The sequence below is a fragment of the Protobothrops mucrosquamatus genome, unplaced genomic scaffold (genome assembly GCF_001527695.2).
Source record: "Protobothrops mucrosquamatus isolate PMUCROS unplaced genomic scaffold, P.Mucros_1.0 scaffold254, whole genome shotgun sequence".
Lineage (NCBI taxonomy): Eukaryota > Metazoa > Chordata > Lepidosauria > Squamata > Viperidae > Protobothrops > Protobothrops mucrosquamatus.
In genome coordinates this window covers 53,585-71,186 of record NW_015386602.1, presented here as the reverse complement: position 1 = coordinate 71,186, position 17,602 = coordinate 53,585, and the positions used below count along the sequence as shown (strand labels likewise).

Sequence of the window (17,602 nt, the reverse complement as noted above, 5' to 3'; positions counted from 1 at the left end):
AGGACCCAGATTGTTGGGGGCAATATGCTGACTTTATAAATCACTTAGAGAGGGCTGTAAAGCACTGTGAAGCAGTATATAAAACTAAATGCTTTTACTGGGGCTTAGTGCCAATAACTTGCATTCCCCACATTGTGTATGAAGGTTGGCTCCCTTGAACAAGCAATGCAGGATGCCCTGGTTATGGATCGTGTGGAATTTGTGAAATTGCTAATAGAACATGGTGTGAATCTACACCGCTTCCTTACGATATCCCGACTGGAAGAACTATACAACACTGTGAGTGCCTTAAATTCTGATTTGCTTTTAACAGTGATAAATGGCTTTTCAAGAATAGAAACAAAGAAACAAAATAGTATTGGGCAGTACAGCCTTGGGCATTACTGTATAAATATATTGCAGGATAAATACAAAGAGCCATAAAAATGTTAGGTCCTTGAAATTTATTTATTCCCCAATTTAACCCGGGGGGAAAATAAGCACTAAACAGCTAAAAATATATATTAAATGTATAGAAATCATTGAGCCTTATAAATACTATATTATTATAAAATAGAGAAAAAATAACTTGTCGTTCTAAAATCCAGCCCTTAATTCTTGGAGTAATATCACATTTCCATTTTCTCAGTATAATTCTTTTGGCAACTGCCTTGGCTGGTATAGACACATGTCACACAAAACAAAATAGAACTGTCCAGTAGAACAATACTGGCAGTGGAACAAAATTATTATTAAAATAACACGCAAGATTTTGGGGGGAAATTGGTTGGATTTTATGTGAAATGGTAGGAGAAATTGGGGAAAAGCAAATAAAAGACCCGGTTGTTAACAACCCTTTTCTTTTCCAGCGTTTAGAAGCCTCTCAGTCCACTTGAGGATTGTGAAGCCCACAACAATAATAAAAAAACTTGAAAAATAATGACATGGGATGTAAATAAGCAATATATTTGAAAAAAATTAAGATGAATCCTGGGTATTTTAAAATAAAAAAGAAACAAGAAAACTCCCAAATTTTACACTGTTCTCCCCCCCCCCCCACTTCAAAGTCAAATAGGCTTCCTGAATTAATTCTAACTGGTAATATTTTAGATTCTGGGGTACAGAATGTGATCTCAATCCCAATAATTGCTTTAAGTTTTGAAGAATACTTTTTGAGATTTTGTAAGTTCTTTTAAAAGAAATTTGACGTCTTGTGAGATTCTGAAGTTTTCACACAATTTCTTCATGCAAGTCTCTCAAAAGCTTTTGAAAAACTCATGAACAATTATAGAAATACTGAGATTTTAGTGCTCCTGCATGATTTAAGATTAAAATTATGGAAAGTGATGCTTACAAGGAACATATTTTTAAAAAAAAAATAAACTTTTTTTTTTAACTTTGTCCTTTTTTATTCTTCACTTTTTTTTTAAAAAAAAAGTGGTGGTTAACTGTATATCTTTTATATGGTAAACTATCTAGAATCACTTGGATAGTGAATTGGGTGGTGTCTAAATTGGATAAATATATAAAAATAAAATAAATAAATATGCCCCTGTATCTGTGTTGCTATGTGGTTGATTTCCCTATAACCATAAAATCTAGAAATGAAGATGATTAATTTCTGGTAGGTGCTGCAAAAAATCTAAAATTCTGGAATCAATTATTTGACATAATTTTACTTGTAGTCCACTGTTACTAAATTATGTTCCTAGCTTTAATAAACTAGAGTAAAGATTAAAAAGATATCAGAGGCTTTATATTTGAAAAGCCGTATCGGTTGGTGCTATTCACAAAAAAGCTGAAAATAGATTGTTAGTATTATGGATATAGAAATATCAATTTTCTCAACTCCATTCCTTTTAGTTTAAAGTTTGTTATTTCACTCAAAGCGAGCAGGCTGTGTTTCTTTAATATCATGTATAGCATAGATTTTTCTGTTGTGTTCATAGATAAAAAGTATAGTTAAAGTATGTAATTCATTCTTTTATTATAACTATATTCAGCTAAACAGTAGTTTATTACTGGTGATATACAGAAATATCCAAGAAAACTGAATTGGTATTGCTAATTCTTTCTTTTTAAGTGCAATTAAATATTATTATTATTATTTTTAAATATTATTTTTTGTGATATTTATTCATGCTATTTATTTATTTGTGTTATTTTTGTATTTTTAAATTCCAGAAACAGGGGCCAACAAATCTACTTTTGCATCATCTTCTTTGTGATGTGAAACAGGTAATTCCATTCTAAAATATGAAGAGCAAGGGCTATTATAGGCAGTAATTTATCACTTTTTGTTATTAACAAATATATATATATCAGGGGTGCCAATCTTGGCAACTTTAAGACATGTGGATTTCAACTTACAGAATTCCCCAGCCAGCCATGCAAGTCTTACAATTGCCAAGGTTGTACATCCTTGGTATATATAACTTTTCTTAGAAGTGTGATAATCCTATTGGTCCATAATAGTAACTGTAATAAAAAAAGATGGTACTAAATAAGATATAATTGAAAATTCTTCTGTGAAATGTTGTCCATTCCTTTTTGTCTTGAGCTATTGTTACTGAGGAAGATACTTGGGTATCTTCTAATTAAAGATGTAAACATTTGAGGAATATGGTATTGATTAAAATGGTAAAAACTATTAACTGTAGTAATTATTACTACAATTAATGTATATGCAAATCTTGGAACTTTATTCTAGTTAAGTGTTCTCCAGTAGCTAAAGTAACAACAAAGGTGATTCTTGTATTCAATATTCAAGTTAACTTCCTATAAAAGCATTAAGTTATATACTAAATATTTTATTTTATTTTATGTTATTTTATTTTATTTCAGGCACTTTGGCCAACAGCTAGATTATTTGACTTCTGTCTCTTCATTTTATTTGTTTGGCAGTTTTCTCTATTTTAAAAATATTGTCAAATAATTGTTTCATTGAATTTTATTGATGCCATATTAGATTACAGTGTTTCATAGTTAACTGGCTCAATTCCCAGAAAATAAAAATAGATGAATAAATTGTGGGCTAGAAAAAAGTTTTATATTAATCACAGTTTAATCAAGAACATGAGAGGAAATTTTAACAAAGCTAACGTCTTGAATTCACAAGATGGGAAAAATAATGCTATTGAAAGATTTTCTGTGATGTGAAAACAATTTCTTAAATACATTACAAAACAAGCCTTTGTTGCAATATAAATGTTAAATATTTGTGTTACAGAGTACTCTTCCAGTGGACTATAAAATATCGTTGATTGATATTGGATTGGTTATAGAATACTTGATTGGTGGAGCTTATCAGAGCAGCTACACAAGAAAACATTTCAGAATTTTATACAATAATATGTACAGGGAACATAAGGTAAACAAGCACATGGTTCCATGGCACATTTCCTTACATTGTATGGGGAGCACCCTCATTCACAGTGCATCATTACTTCTTACCTCCCAATGCTTTCCTTATGCTGATTTTGTAATTCTTACCAAAGGAAGCTCAACTAATTTGGGGAGGGATGGCAGAATCAAGAAAATTCTACTCTTTTGCTTTAAGTGTAAATTGACATAGACAATAAACAGATGACCCTCATTAGATCAGCACACAATCAGTGTAATATTTCAGATGTGTGACTATTTTTTTTAAAAAAATATTGACTCAATCTACATTACAGAGTTGCAGCTGTGCGGTAAATAGGAGGGAGAACTAAGTATGCTGCCTAGAGCTTTTGTACAAAAACTGAGATATAAGTCTAATAAAGAAATAAAACAGGGCTATCTTCAAAAGTTAGATGTAAACACTGAGTTTAGGTTGAAATGTACTTCCTTGATATCCAAGAGATGTTGAAGAGTTGCTGTACTTATTTTTTGCTCAGCTTGCAACCATGACACATGCTTTTTGTGAAGCAAACTAAACTCTGTATAGTTTTAATCAGGGCTTTTTTTGTCATAGAACGCCCAGAACGGAGTTCCGGCACCTTTTTTGGATGGTACCTTGTAGGGTAGGCAAGGCGGGTTGTATGACATGTGTGAGTTCCGGCACCTTTTTTTTTTTTTTTTTTACAAAAAAAGCACTGGTTTTAATAATAATAATAATAAAGTTGGAAGGGACCTTGGAGGTCATCGAGTCCAACCCCCTGCTTAGGCAGGAAACCCTACACCATTTCGGACAAATGGCTGTCCAGTCTCTTCTTAAAAACTTCCAGTGTTGGAGCATTCACCGCTTCTGGAGGCAGGTTGTTTCATTGGTTAATTGTTTTAACTGTCAGGAAGTTTCTCCTTAGTTCTAGGTTGCTTCTCTCCTTGATTAGTTTTGAAGCACATTATTTAACTGTCTGAGAAAGGAACGTCTTTGCATGTATGCATGCATTTGAATCAGCATTGTCATGACCAGGATACATTGTTTGTGCAACCTAGTCTTAATTAAACTCTTTCTTTCTATTTCCTAATGAATCTTTAGAATCAGGAAGTTGTCTCCAGGCTGGCACAGAACCTCTCGCTTCATCAGCTTAATCCGAATGGGAGTCGAAGTGGAACTGCTGAAAATACTTTGCATTCCCAGTTTATCAGAACAGCTCAGCCGTACAAATACAAAGTACTGTGAATCTTGTTTACTCATGCAGTTTGTTAAAAGGGCATTAGACTGGAGATCCTGTTTGTTCACTTGACAAGATGAAAGAGGCAGGCATACTGGCTTTAAAAAAAATCTCTTTAGTACATTGAGACAAGGTTGAATCAGATAAGAGCTAGAAGTACTATTGGCTTTCTATACTTCTCTTATTTTAGTCTGTGTAGTGAGAGGTAGAGAAAGATTTCAGGTATTTGCTGAAGTCAGTTAATAGAGTTCATTTGGAAACACTTTAACCTATCTGAACCAACCTAAGCTAGGGGATAGACTGAATAGATCTTATCAAGACTTGACTGTCAACAACAGTTCTTGTCATTGTAGGGTTTTGTTAAGTGAACGAATAATTCTCAGCTCTCCTAAGTCTTTGAGAAGCTCTTCACTCATTTTTTTTCTGCTAGACATGGCTGATGATAGAATTAGAAATATTGCTGATTACAGAGTTAGATTATAGAATTGGAATTATGGCTCATTATAAATTATACTCGTTTACTGCTTGATCCCCGAATAATCATGAATTTATAATGCAAAATAAATATTTATTTAGACAGTTTTCTATCTGATTGCTCATCCTCAGATCCCAAAACAAAAACTGAAGCATAAACAAGTTCCAGCAATATTTTTTATGACATTGCTTTCATCCCATTGACAGCTCACAACGGGAGCAGCTTAAAGTCATCATTAGCTGAACTTTAAAACCACTGTAGTTATTAAAAGTGGTGCTTACTCATTTCTCCCAAAACACTTTTTTTGTCATGGACCTGATCTAGCCTACTTTATTAATAATATAATTGACAGAGCCTAAGATATGCCTTGATCCTCTTTGCTACATTTAGTTGCTGTGGGAACACCCCTTCAGCTCCACTACTCTCCGTGGCCATTTTGCTTTTGGCTAAAAAGGAGACTAGGTTCCTGGATTCTGCAAAGGGATCTGCCTATCTAATGCCTTTCTGAAGCCCTTGTCATGTCTCATGTGGGCTCCTCTTGAAGCCTTCAGCTTATTTTTAGCATTCAGTCTCTTGATCAATTACTCCTTATCTTTCATCTATTAGTCCAGCTGGTGGGTCACAGATGTGATGCAGAGCAAAGTGGGACTCAGCACTGTAATGATCCATGCGTTCCCTCCTGTATGCTTGCAACTATTTAGTGGTTTAGTGGTTTTTCAAAAGATTGCTAGACTTAAATTCAGAAATAATCCAAGCAATAGAACACACATCTGGAGTATTTCTGGCTTGCAATTTATTAGTCAGGCAATCTGACAGATGCCTATAGCATAAACATGTTCCAGCATCTGCCCATTTTCCAGTCAAGCGTTTCCCTATATTCTCTCATTCCTGTCGCATCATATATTAAAGAGAGTGATTGTGGTTTTTTTCTTCACTGACATAGAAACGAAGCCAGGAGAATCCACCAATTGCTTTCCTTAATCTGTTTTAGGTTAAATGGGTAAGGATATCAGTATTCACTGCCATCATAACTGAAGCAGAATAAAGCTTCACCACAAGCGCAACAGAATATAGTCATAGTCCTCACCACTTAATGAGACCTGGTAGCTTTCCCTAGTTTTTAGTTGTAGCTATTGAAATTGTGGTTTGGGTTGTGGACTTTGTATTTATCTGTACTTGTACTAGTACTTGTTTCCAATATACACACTATGTGTAATTGCCTAGATGTAAGACAACCACAAAAATAATTAATATTAATCATTGCATACAGTTTTCTGCCATTTGTTTCGTGTATTGCAGTTCCATTTGTGAATTTTCCATACAATGTTTTTACCTTTTAAGTATTACATATTCCTGCTTCTGCTTCTACCTTTGTAGCATTAGGACACAAAGCTAAGCTTAACTGAGAAAAGAAAGGTAGGATCAAAAGGCTAAAAGTTTAATGACTTATATTGACTTTTTATTCATGGACGTGTAGGAAAAATCAACAAATCTCCATAAATCCAAGAAGAACATGAAAGACGAATTCACAGTATCTGATGACCAAAAGTCAGTGGGCTTTATTTATCCCTACAATGACCTCTTGGTTTGGGCAGTTTTGATGAAAAGGCAGAAGATGGCTATGTTCTTCTGGCAGCATGGAAAGGAAGCAATGGTCAAGGCTGTGGTCGCTTGCAAACTCTACAGAGCCATGGCACGTGAAGCCAAACAATGCAACATGGAGGATGATACAGCAGAGGAACTGAAGAAGTATTCAAAGTAGGGGTTTTCCTTTCACTTTGGATGAGCTGTAGTTCTTAGAACGATTAGACACTTTTCTCTTGGTCGCTTAATACATTTTTTTTTATGTTAAATGTCAGAAGAAATCTTTTGGCTCAGCATGCAAAGAGCTGGCTTGAAATAGATTTAATCACCCCTAAACACTAATTCAATTTTTTGTCTAGAATTCTTAGATCTTATGTGCATTCTTTATTTTTTAATGATGCTGCAGCCCATCACGTTATATTAAAAATGATGAATACAAATTCTGGTTTACTTATGAACTATGTTTTTTTTTATTATTTTTAAGCTGAAGGTTCTATATGTATAATTTCATTATTTGAGATACTTCATTTCCTGTCTCTGAATGACGCCTAGGTTAAAATCTATTGAAACGTTGACGTTATTCCTAAAATGAGTTATTATTTCATAGCATCAGCGTGAAGCTTATCTCTTCTTTCTGTCCCTATCTATGATTCATCTTCACTTTATCTGATTATAATAATAGAATCTGATAGGAAGTATAAAAGACTAAGTCTCGTTAGACATACAGTAATGGGATTAATGGCCGAGTAATTATGTGTATGATTGTAGTTAAATAGGTTTTAAAAATATAGCTGCAATCTATTAAAGCTGATGAGAGTTTTACCATAAATCAGGAATAAGCATCCCAGGAATATATAGAAGCCTTGAGCCCCCTTTTAATTCTCCCCCCTTTGACCAAGATCACCAAGACTATTTTCCTACTATTTTGAAGCAGAAAACATAAAATCTATTTATGTGCCTAAAACAAAATTTCAAATTTTGAAACATCATGGCCCCTTCCACTTGCCTTAATTAGTTACCCTGTAGTTTTCATACATGTATTTGATGATAGTAAAAATAATAATAATAGAAATCTGAGCCTGTGATTTTCAGAATAATTATAGAAGAATGTTTGGATTTTCTGAAAGAAATAGGTTAATTTGAAACCATAGAAAACCATAATGTTGTATATGACTGCTCTCTTCATTGCACTTGGCATAATGCTCATTCAAGTAAATGTTCAGAGTCATGTTGCACATGTGATGTAGAGTTATATGCAAGTCGCCTTGGCTACTATGATTGATTCTATTCTAATAGCCACAACTCTCCTTCCCCTTCCCCTATTTTATTTTGCTGTTGTAGTGAGTTTGGGCAGCTTGCTCTAGATGTATTAGATAATGCATTCAAACAAAATGAGCAGATGGCCATGAAGCTGTTGACATATGAGCTGAAGAACTGGAGTAACTCAACATGTCTGAAACTGGCAGTGTCAGTGGGTTTGCGACCTTTTGTGTCTCACACATGCACCCAGATGCTGTTGACTGACATGTGGATGGGGCGTCTGAAAATAAGAAAGAATTCCTGGTTTAAGGTAAACAATTTATTCTTTGTCTAAACCGAAAGCATTTCTCCAGCCTTGGGCTACACAATTGGAGGTGCTTAGAATGGAATTATATGAAGGCTTCCTTCATTTTAGTTCAGTGGTTTTAGTTTCAAAGGAGAAAGCCCTCATTGCTGAGATAATCTCGTAATATTGTCCACTTGTCCTGGTCTTTCCAAAAAGCTGTTGAGAAATTAGCTGCCCCATTACAATTTCTATCCTGTTTGTCCCATTTGTCAATCACCTAACCTCCTTCCAAGGTAATAGCTGCTAAAGTTTAATCATTTTCATACATACATCTATTCCAGGGATGGAAAACTATGGCCCCTTTACAACCCGTCAACTTCAATTCCCAGAATTCTTGACCCAGTCATACTGGCTCAGGAATTCTGGGAGTTGAAATCCACAGGTCGTAAAGGGGCCGTAATTGCCTACATCCATGCATACTTTTTCAGATTCTGGTGGCACCAGGTGTCTTAAATGTCAAGATCTGATGAAGCGACAAAAATGCAGGAGACAAACTGCACGTAATTTCTCTGACACAACAAACAAATGAGAACTCAGTGGTAACATATAAGGCACTCTTTCTTGTTTCTCAAGTCCTGAATTGTTGGTTATCTCTTCAAAAACATTTCCTCCTGGGATTATGGTGGGGAAGGAATGGACTCTGTACTCTTGTAACATAAAACTCATTTATGTTTCTCAGTCTCACAGAAGTCCTTTGCCACTGCTGCCAAAATAAACGTAGATTATAGCACTTCTACATTTGATTGTTTCACAGTAACTTTGTTTTTTGTAAGCAAATTTTATTGGATTTTTTTCATTAAAAAGAGAAAACACTAATAAAAAAATAACTAACATAAGAAACAGAAAAAAGTGCAGAAAGAAAGAAAAAGAAATATAAAGAAGTCAGTTTTCTTTCACAACAGTATAAATTCAAATTGACCTCTTTTCTAAGGTTTATTTTATTTATTTGTTTTATTTGTTTGTATCCAGCCTTTATTTTTACAAATAACTCAAGGAGGCAGACATATCCAACACACTTTCCTCTTCCTATTTTCCCCACAACAATGATCCTGTGAGGTGGGCTGGGCTGAGACAGAGACAGAAAGAGGGGGGAGGGAGAGAGAGATTGGCCCTAAATCAGGGGTCCCCAACCTCTGGGCTGCAGTCCACTACTGGGCCGTGACCTGCTGGCCACTGGGATGCAGGACAGGTTGGCCAGTGCATACACAGATGTGCGCATACTCACTCCTGTCACGTTAGTGCTGCCGCTATGAAAATGGGGCTCCATGTAGCAAAATGGGGTGCCGCACGGCGAAATCAGAGTGATGCTAGTGCCTGCATCGCAAAAACAGGGCAGTTCTAGTGAGTGTTACACGGGCGCTAGCACCACCCTATTTGCATCATTCGTGCTTGCGGCCCCGTTTGTGTGTGTGTGCATGCACAAAATGCTTCCCGCTCCCTTTCCCTCCAGTCCGCCAACCGAGAATGATCTCTGCCCTAGATCATTCAGCCATTTCATGGCTGTGGTGAACTTGAACTCTTGTTCTCCTGGTTCTAGCCTGGTGCCTTAACTACTAGATCAAACTGGCTTTTATTTTTTCTATTACCTATTTTTTTCTAATCTTCAAACCTATATATGTCTGTAATGGCCGCTGAATTTTGCTGGCTTATCTTCATGTGTAGTATTAAGACATGGATATAAAACAATTTTCTTCCCCAATCATGAACTGCATTTGCCAGGTCTATTTTTGTGAATGTATTTGACACACATAACATCACTGCTTCGAGAGCTGCATTGGTTGCCTGTGTGTTTCCAGATGCTCGTTATCACCTACAAAGCCCTTCCTGGCTTGGGGCTGGTTTTTTTAAGGGAAGATTTCTCCTGGGTGTTTCTACCAGTTCAGTTCAGGTTGAAAGTCCTCTCAGCTAAGGAATGTGCCTTTTATGTTATAGCTCTTACCTTCTGGAATAGTCTCCCTTCAAAATGACAATAAAGGTTATCTTATCTTATCTTATCTTATATCAGGATGACCTCAGCCATGTTGGCCTTTTGCCAGGCCATGAAGACTTGGTTGTGTGTCTTTTTGTATCTTGCATTATTGTAATCGTTTAACTGTTTTTATGCATTATGATGTATGGCAGTCAGTCACTTGCTGAGAGGGATGGCTCTAGAAATCAAATAAATATATAAAGATAAACCACACAGGTGTGCTCGTACACACAGACACGGTTAAATATATATAAAATATACAATACATTTATATATAAAACATAAATACATATTTTAATGTGGTTTTTAAGTTGTGTTTACTTATAGTTTTTATATCATTTTACTGTTTTATCTATAAATGACCCAGAGGCATGCAAGTGTTGGTATGAACATCTGCTCAATAAATAAAACAAATAAAACCCAAGGTAGGCATCCATAAATCAGTCGGTTGGAACCAAAGTGCACTGAAATAAAACAGTTTATGGAACTGCAGCATGGTGGGCACCACCCATACTTCTGGAGAGAGAGTGTCCATAAGATAAAACCTGTCATATGAACACAGTTTTCCCTCCAATCCAAACAGGAAATTTCTAGTCTCCAGACCAATCAGGATCGCAAGGAGGGCAAAAGGTTGAAGCACTGCAGTCCCTCCAATCATGGCTATAATGGCCCTGCCGTTGATATTTTAAATGTTATTTTTGCAATCAGGTGAATTTAGTTGAGCAGTGATCAGACTAGCTTCAGTGCAAAATATTGGATTAGACTAGCCAGGATAATCTTTGGTAAGTTTTAAATGCCAAAAATAGGATGTCAGGATGAGATTTGCTTTTTAAAAGCTGCTGTGTAATTATTGTTCAATAATAACTATTGCTACTACTATTATATTATATTATGTTATGTTATGTTATGTTATGTTATATTATTATCTTTATTACTATAACTATTAATCTAATATTAAATAAGAATAAAAAAGCCATTCATAGTAAAAAATAATTGATACTCTTTCAGGTGATTCTAAGTATTCTTCTACCTCCGACCATCTTGATGCTGGACTTTAAAAGCAAGGCTGAAATGTCCCATGTGCCTCAGTCGCAAGAGTCCCACCAATTCACATGGTATCATGGTGATCCTAACACCACCAATGGAAAAGATAACCTATCATTGGTGAGTATGTAAAGCAGGTTTGGTTTTTATTTTATTGGATTTAATAAAAGCAGATTTATTTATTTTTGTTAGGAAATGTTCTGGTCTAAATATTGTATCACAAGAAAAATCTAAAGCTTAGAACAGGGGTGTCAAATTGCCGGCCCGCGGGCCAGATGCATCATGCTGAAACTGCGCCCACCCCATTGCCGGCAATGGAAAAAAAAGTCACGATACGTCGCGACATGTCATGTGACGTTGCGAGTTTGAAACCCCTGGTTTAGAAAGTTTGACATATCTGGTGGGGCGGGTTTATGTATTAATAAAAGAGAATACTTGTAGTCCCTCATGTCTTAGAGCACTAAACTCACTGTCAATCGCTTTCTTGCGGTTTTTTCATGAGGAGGACTTGTCTAGAGAGGAATTATAAAGAGCCAGTCTATTTATTGAGTCTTTGTTTGAATGAGGTCGTAGGCTCCATTTTTAGCAGACCTGTCTTCACTTTACCATTTCTTCCCCAGAAATCCCAAACAAAGCATATTCATTCCAGTCTATGTAAGATGGATCTATAGAGACTGCTTTGCAAGCCAACATACTGTTGCCTGCATCCCACCAATTCCGAAATATTGACACTGGGTTGATTCATTCAGAATATTTGCTTATTTACATATACTGGAATTCATTTATTTAGTTGGATGGCAACTAATTTAAACATTACATTTTTTTTGAAAGAACAATTATGATTTTGAGAAAGAGGTTGAGAAGCAAGCTGAAAAACAGACTTTCCCCAACAACAATGAACCACAAAGCCTTCTTGGGACTAGGAAAATCTATGAATTCTACAACGCCCCTATTGTCAAGTTCTGGTTCCACACGGTCAGTTATTGATATTGCACTGAACATTTTACCACAATGTGTATTGATAACTCAGTCCCTCTGCATGCCACTGAAACAGACCTATTCATGAGAGAGAATGAGAATGTTGGCATTTTAAGTAGTTACTTGATTGAATTTTATTTTACTCATTTATTTAGATTTTCTAGTAGCCAAATATATTGCAAAATGAACTTATTTGAAATAATGATATGGACTTTTGTCTTATCAATGTTGCATTGATAAGACAATAAGATTACTAAATATGAATCTGCACCTTTGCTTTAGTTGGCTGATATTATATTTATGATTCAATCTTTCAAAATATCAGCATTGGTTCTATGGACTTACTGTTCATAATATCCAGTTCAGCCAAGTGAAGGAATGATGGCATAACAATGCTTTGCGATGCTGTAAACCAGGGGTAGTCAACCTTGGCTCTTTTATGACTCGTGGACTTCAATTCCCAGAATTCCTGAGCCAGCTTAGCTGGCTCAGGAATTCTGGGAGTTGAAGTCCACGAGTCATAAAAGAGCCAAGATTGACTATCCCTGCTGTAAACCATTAGTTGCTCATTTTTGTCATAGCTGTCTTTTGTATAATTGCTATTGTATATTGTATATTTACAATGTCTATTGTATATTTGCTAGATGGCCTATTTAGTCTTTCTCATGCTGTTTACTTACACAATCCTGGTGAAGATGAAACCAACCCCCAGTGCGCAGGAATGGCTTGTGATCATCTACATTTTTACTACCTCCATTGAGAAAGTCAGAGAGGTATGCCCTTTATTTGATGCTAAAGGTATTGCTGTAGTTAATTCTTATATACAAATACATCCAGGTATATGTACAATTATAGGTATTCCTCGACTTACGACCACAATTAAGCCCAAAATTTCTGTTGTTAAGCAAAACAGTTGCTGAGTAAGCTTTGCTCCATTTTATGACCTTTCCTGCCACAGTTGTTAAGTGAATCACTGCAGATGTTAAGTTAGTAACACAGTTGTTAAGAGAATCTGACAAGGTTGCTTGTCAGAAGGTTGCAAAAAGTGATAATATGACCCTGGGACACTGCAATCGTCATAAATATGAGTCAGTTTCCAAGAGTTTGAATTCTGATCACATCACTATGGGGATGCTGAAACGGTCATAAGTGTGAAAAACGGGTCATAAGTCACTTTTTTCAGCGCCGTTGTAACTTTGATCGGTCACTAAATGAATACTGTTGTAAGTCGAGGACTACCTAGATATGAAAGACCAAACAAATCTGAAGGAATTTTCAATCGACTTACTTTTTTCTTGAAAAATATTAATATTGCATATTTTGCAAAAACAAAACTGAACAGGAGTCGAAAACGTGCATTGGGAATGCAGCCTTTCAACAATCTCTCCTTTTAGGTGGCTGAGAGGAAAAACCAAGTACATCTGAAAGCAGCAATTAACAAATGTGGGCAGCATTTTTTGTTTTGCAGTACTCCCCTTCCCCCTAATTTCACAGAATTAGGATGGAAGGAGCCATTTAGGCTGCTCAGCTTTTTGCTGATGCATTTGGTCCCCGAACCAAACAACGTTACCTAATTATAATTTAAAATGCAATAGGCAAATACCAGTATGTACCACAAATAGAAATCAAATGTACTTTTTTTATCCTGCTTTTGCCTCCTTCTTTTCAGAGTGCAATCTTTACCCTGCTATTTAAAGATCATGTTTTGCCCAAGGAATGTTGTGCATCCTGCCCTAAAAAAATTCAGTCCTAAGTGTATAAATTAACTAAATGTTGTTTATGTGTGTGCTAGAGATCAGGCTTTCATGGAGCAAGTAATTGTGAATCTATAGTATTACTTTATGAAACAGTATTATGCACTGGTTCTTGGTTTACCAAATACAATTTTGCAGGATGTTGTATTTTACGTATGCATAATTAACCTCACATGTGTTTGCTCTCTGCAGTGTGGAGACATTTGCCTCTTAGATTGTATCAAATAATTGCTAACTCCTAACCAACATTTCTTTAAATATTAGTATCCTTTCTAATAGTATCTTTCAATTCAATGGGACTCGTACACATAGAGCCATTTATATATTTGTCCATTTTTTGGTTGGAGGCAAACATTTTAACCTCACTCTTTCAGTTTGCAGCTTATCAGCACGATCATAGCTGTGTATAATTAGTTTGTAAGGTATAATTTGTTAAGAAATCTTTTTTATGACCTTCCAAAGATTCCAGTTCACAATTTGCCTTGCTGAAAAAGCCCTGAAGGGCACTCTAATTGTTCCAGAAAAAAACAACGCTATTTTTTTCTTCTTGTAATGTCAAAAAATGTCTCCTTTCAGGATTGGCATGCCTTTTAAAAATGGCAACAATTTGTTTTTTTTTCTTTTTGTATCAGAATAAAACTAATTTATTAATTCATACTTCACTTGACCAAAACTCTTTTGGTTTCCCTTTTGCTTTCTTGGTTTTATATGCTGTTTATTAACATTTCATTTTGCCGGAGTACTAGATATATTTTAAACACATGTATAACTATATGCCTCCTCTAATGAAACAGAGAACAAATAGACATAGAAATAGAAATATGTTTCAGTTGGAAGAACAGACAAAAATCTGAGATACAGTGTTTTTGAATAGCGGTTGATTGAGAAATTTGAGTAAATTGAATAATTTCAATTGTACCTTCTGCCAAGACCCCCAACCAGTTTTCCAATGTTTCATTGAGGGATTCTTTGTACCATCGTGTCAATTAGCTACCCTAATCATTTTTCCAAAGTTGCAAATATCTATTAATCATCAAAACAATTAGTCTTGATCAGGGATAATAATGACTTTTAGGAATCGTAGACCACTTACTATTTTCTAAAAATATTTAAAGCAATAAGAACACAATTTCATTATCATTTTGTTGTTGTTGTTCTTGCATAATCTACATGCAAAAGAAAGCTTTTCTAGTCCAAGGAATTTATAGTCTCTTTTATCTGCAACCTTCATGTATGTGCTTCTGAATCTCAGACCATGAATACTTTCACAGGTAATTTGTAAATTGAAATTCTAAGATATGGGCTCTTGAAAAATAGCCCATATCTTAGACTTTCAATTTACAACTTCATTTTACAACTTTCAATTTACAACTTTCAATTTAAAACTTCTGTCTGCAAATATTTTATTCTCCTCATGAAGACGAGGAGATGAATTTTCGTACAATACTAATTTTGTGATCTTGGTCTTGATCTTGATATGTGGTTGATCAATAATCCTGATGTGAGCCCCCTGGTGTACTGGGGATGCTTCAGCGTCAAGGCATTTCAAAAATTTCAAAATGATTATGAAGATATTATTATTTAGAGGTGAACCCCAGGGAGAAATATGAGCTATGTGCAAGTGAACTTGTCAAGGTATTTGAGTGTTACCATTTTACACATAAAGATTACTCCTCACATTGCTCTGTTGCAATGAAGTGATAGATAATGGATAAATCCTCCTTGAAGCTATGGAGGAAGATTAACTGGGAAAAATAAGAGAATGAATGATGCATGATTGCGTCTACCATAAAGAAAATTTCAAATTTCAAGAATTCCAAGGAAAGAACATAAACAACATTAAACCTGAGAAAAATCCATGAGTAAATTAGATGTAACATTCCTACTGTTCGAAGAATAAAGAACACACAAAGTAATTAGACATCCACTTACTATTCAAGTATTTGCAATAGAAAATCAAGGAAGCAGAAAAATAAAATGTATCAGGTGAAGATCAATATGTGTCATCTGTGTATATCAGTGGTTCTCAACCTTTTTAATGCCGCGACCGCCAACCAGTCGTAAGTCGAGGACTAAACCGGTCGTAAGTCGAGGACTAAACTGGTCGTAAGTCGAGGACTAAACCGGTCGTAAGTCGAGGACTACCCAACCGGTCGTAAGTCGAGGACTTTCCCTGCCCGGGAGCGCCGCGCATGCGTGGTTCTGCCCCCTGTGCCAGCCGAGGTGTAGCTGGCAAGCGGCAGAGACGGAGCAGGCCGACCACCAGCTGGCCCAGCTCAAGGGAGGTAAGGCACCCGCCGGAAAAGGGGGAAAAAAATGGTGGACAGCCTTGCTTGGCGACCCCCGTGAAATGGTCGATCGACCCCAAATGGGGTCGCGACCCATAGGTTGAGAACCGCTGGTGTATATGGTAGCTCTCTAAGAAGACACTGTTGCCTGATCTGAAACAAATCTGAATCAGGATAAATTTTCTTCTTTTCAGAAATAACCCATATTTGGCAAAACGTTTACACTGAAAATAAGCACAGATCTTTTTAAACTTAAAATAGGTTTACATACAATGTAAAGACATAACTATTTCAAGTTGATAATTTGTAGTCATTAAAGCATTATAATTTGTGTTTTATGGGTGAAAAAATAAATATAGCAAATGGCAACATACAGGTGATGCTGACGATAATTATTTCATTTCTGGAGAAAATTTATTGTGTAAGTGTAGTAGAAGTATTGGGTGTTTGCACTGCAATGAATCAAAAGTCAAATGGGGTATCATTTTTCCTGTGCCTTGTGTCACGCAGTTGAAATACATAATTTTGTTTATATAGTAATATTATAACAAATCATTCTGCCTTTAGATTTTTATTTCAGAGCCAAGCAAGTTCATCCAAAAGGTGAAAGTATGGATTTATGAATACTGGAATTTTACAGACTTTATTGCTATCATCCTGTTCATGACTGGTTTTGGTTTGCGCTGGGCTAATCCTCCACTTCAAACAATAGGAAGGTTAATTTATTGTCTGGACATAATATTCTGGTATGCTCGACTTCTTGATTTTTTTGCGGTGAATCAGCATGCTGGCCCCTATCTGACAATGATCGGCAAAATGGTAAGTGGTATTGGGCGCTATTATGAATAATTATTTCACTTCAGAGCACCATTTCTTAATGAGGATTGGCTTTAATAATTCTCCAAGTGGCCTAAGAACCATGAAACCATGAGTTCTAGTCCTGCTCTAGGCATGAAAAACCAGCTGGGTGAATTTGGGCCTGACAATCTCTCTCAGCCCGAACCACCTCACAGGGTTGTTGTGAGAAAAATAAGAGGGGGAAGGAGTATTTAGTATGTTTGCCACTTTGAGTTATTTATAGACAATAATAAAGGTGAGATAAAAGTCAAATAAATAAATAAAGTTGTAGTCTACAGCAGTACTGGATCAGATATTCATATGGAATAATAAAATGTGATCATGAAGGACACTTGACTTACTGTCGATATACAAGGTATGTTTTGGTGGATGTTGCTCCCACTTGGAACCTCCTGTTAATATAATGAGAAATTTATTCAGCCTTATGTATTAACACAAGTATATTGGCAATCTCTCTTACCCTGTCTCT

The 17,602-nt window shown here is 35.7% G+C and overlaps 1 protein-coding gene across 1 annotated transcript in view; it reads left to right on the top strand.

Moving 5' to 3' along the window:
* The window catches only part of TRPM6 (transient receptor potential cation channel subfamily M member 6), a 71,994-nt gene that overhangs the window by 21,636 nt on the left and 32,756 nt on the right, over positions 1-17,602 (top strand). The window contains exons 12-21 of the mRNA XM_015814473.1: positions 145-279; positions 2,164-2,217; positions 3,209-3,349; positions 4,472-4,576; positions 6,530-6,810; positions 7,978-8,206; positions 11,220-11,375; positions 12,087-12,230; positions 12,878-13,006; positions 16,843-17,094. Coding sequence (XP_015669959.1) covers positions 145-279; positions 2,164-2,217; positions 3,209-3,349; positions 4,472-4,576; positions 6,530-6,810; positions 7,978-8,206; positions 11,220-11,375; positions 12,087-12,230; positions 12,878-13,006; positions 16,843-17,094 — 1,626 coding nt within the window. The remainder of the gene's footprint in view (positions 1-144; positions 280-2,163; positions 2,218-3,208; positions 3,350-4,471; positions 4,577-6,529; positions 6,811-7,977; positions 8,207-11,219; positions 11,376-12,086; positions 12,231-12,877; positions 13,007-16,842; positions 17,095-17,602) is intronic.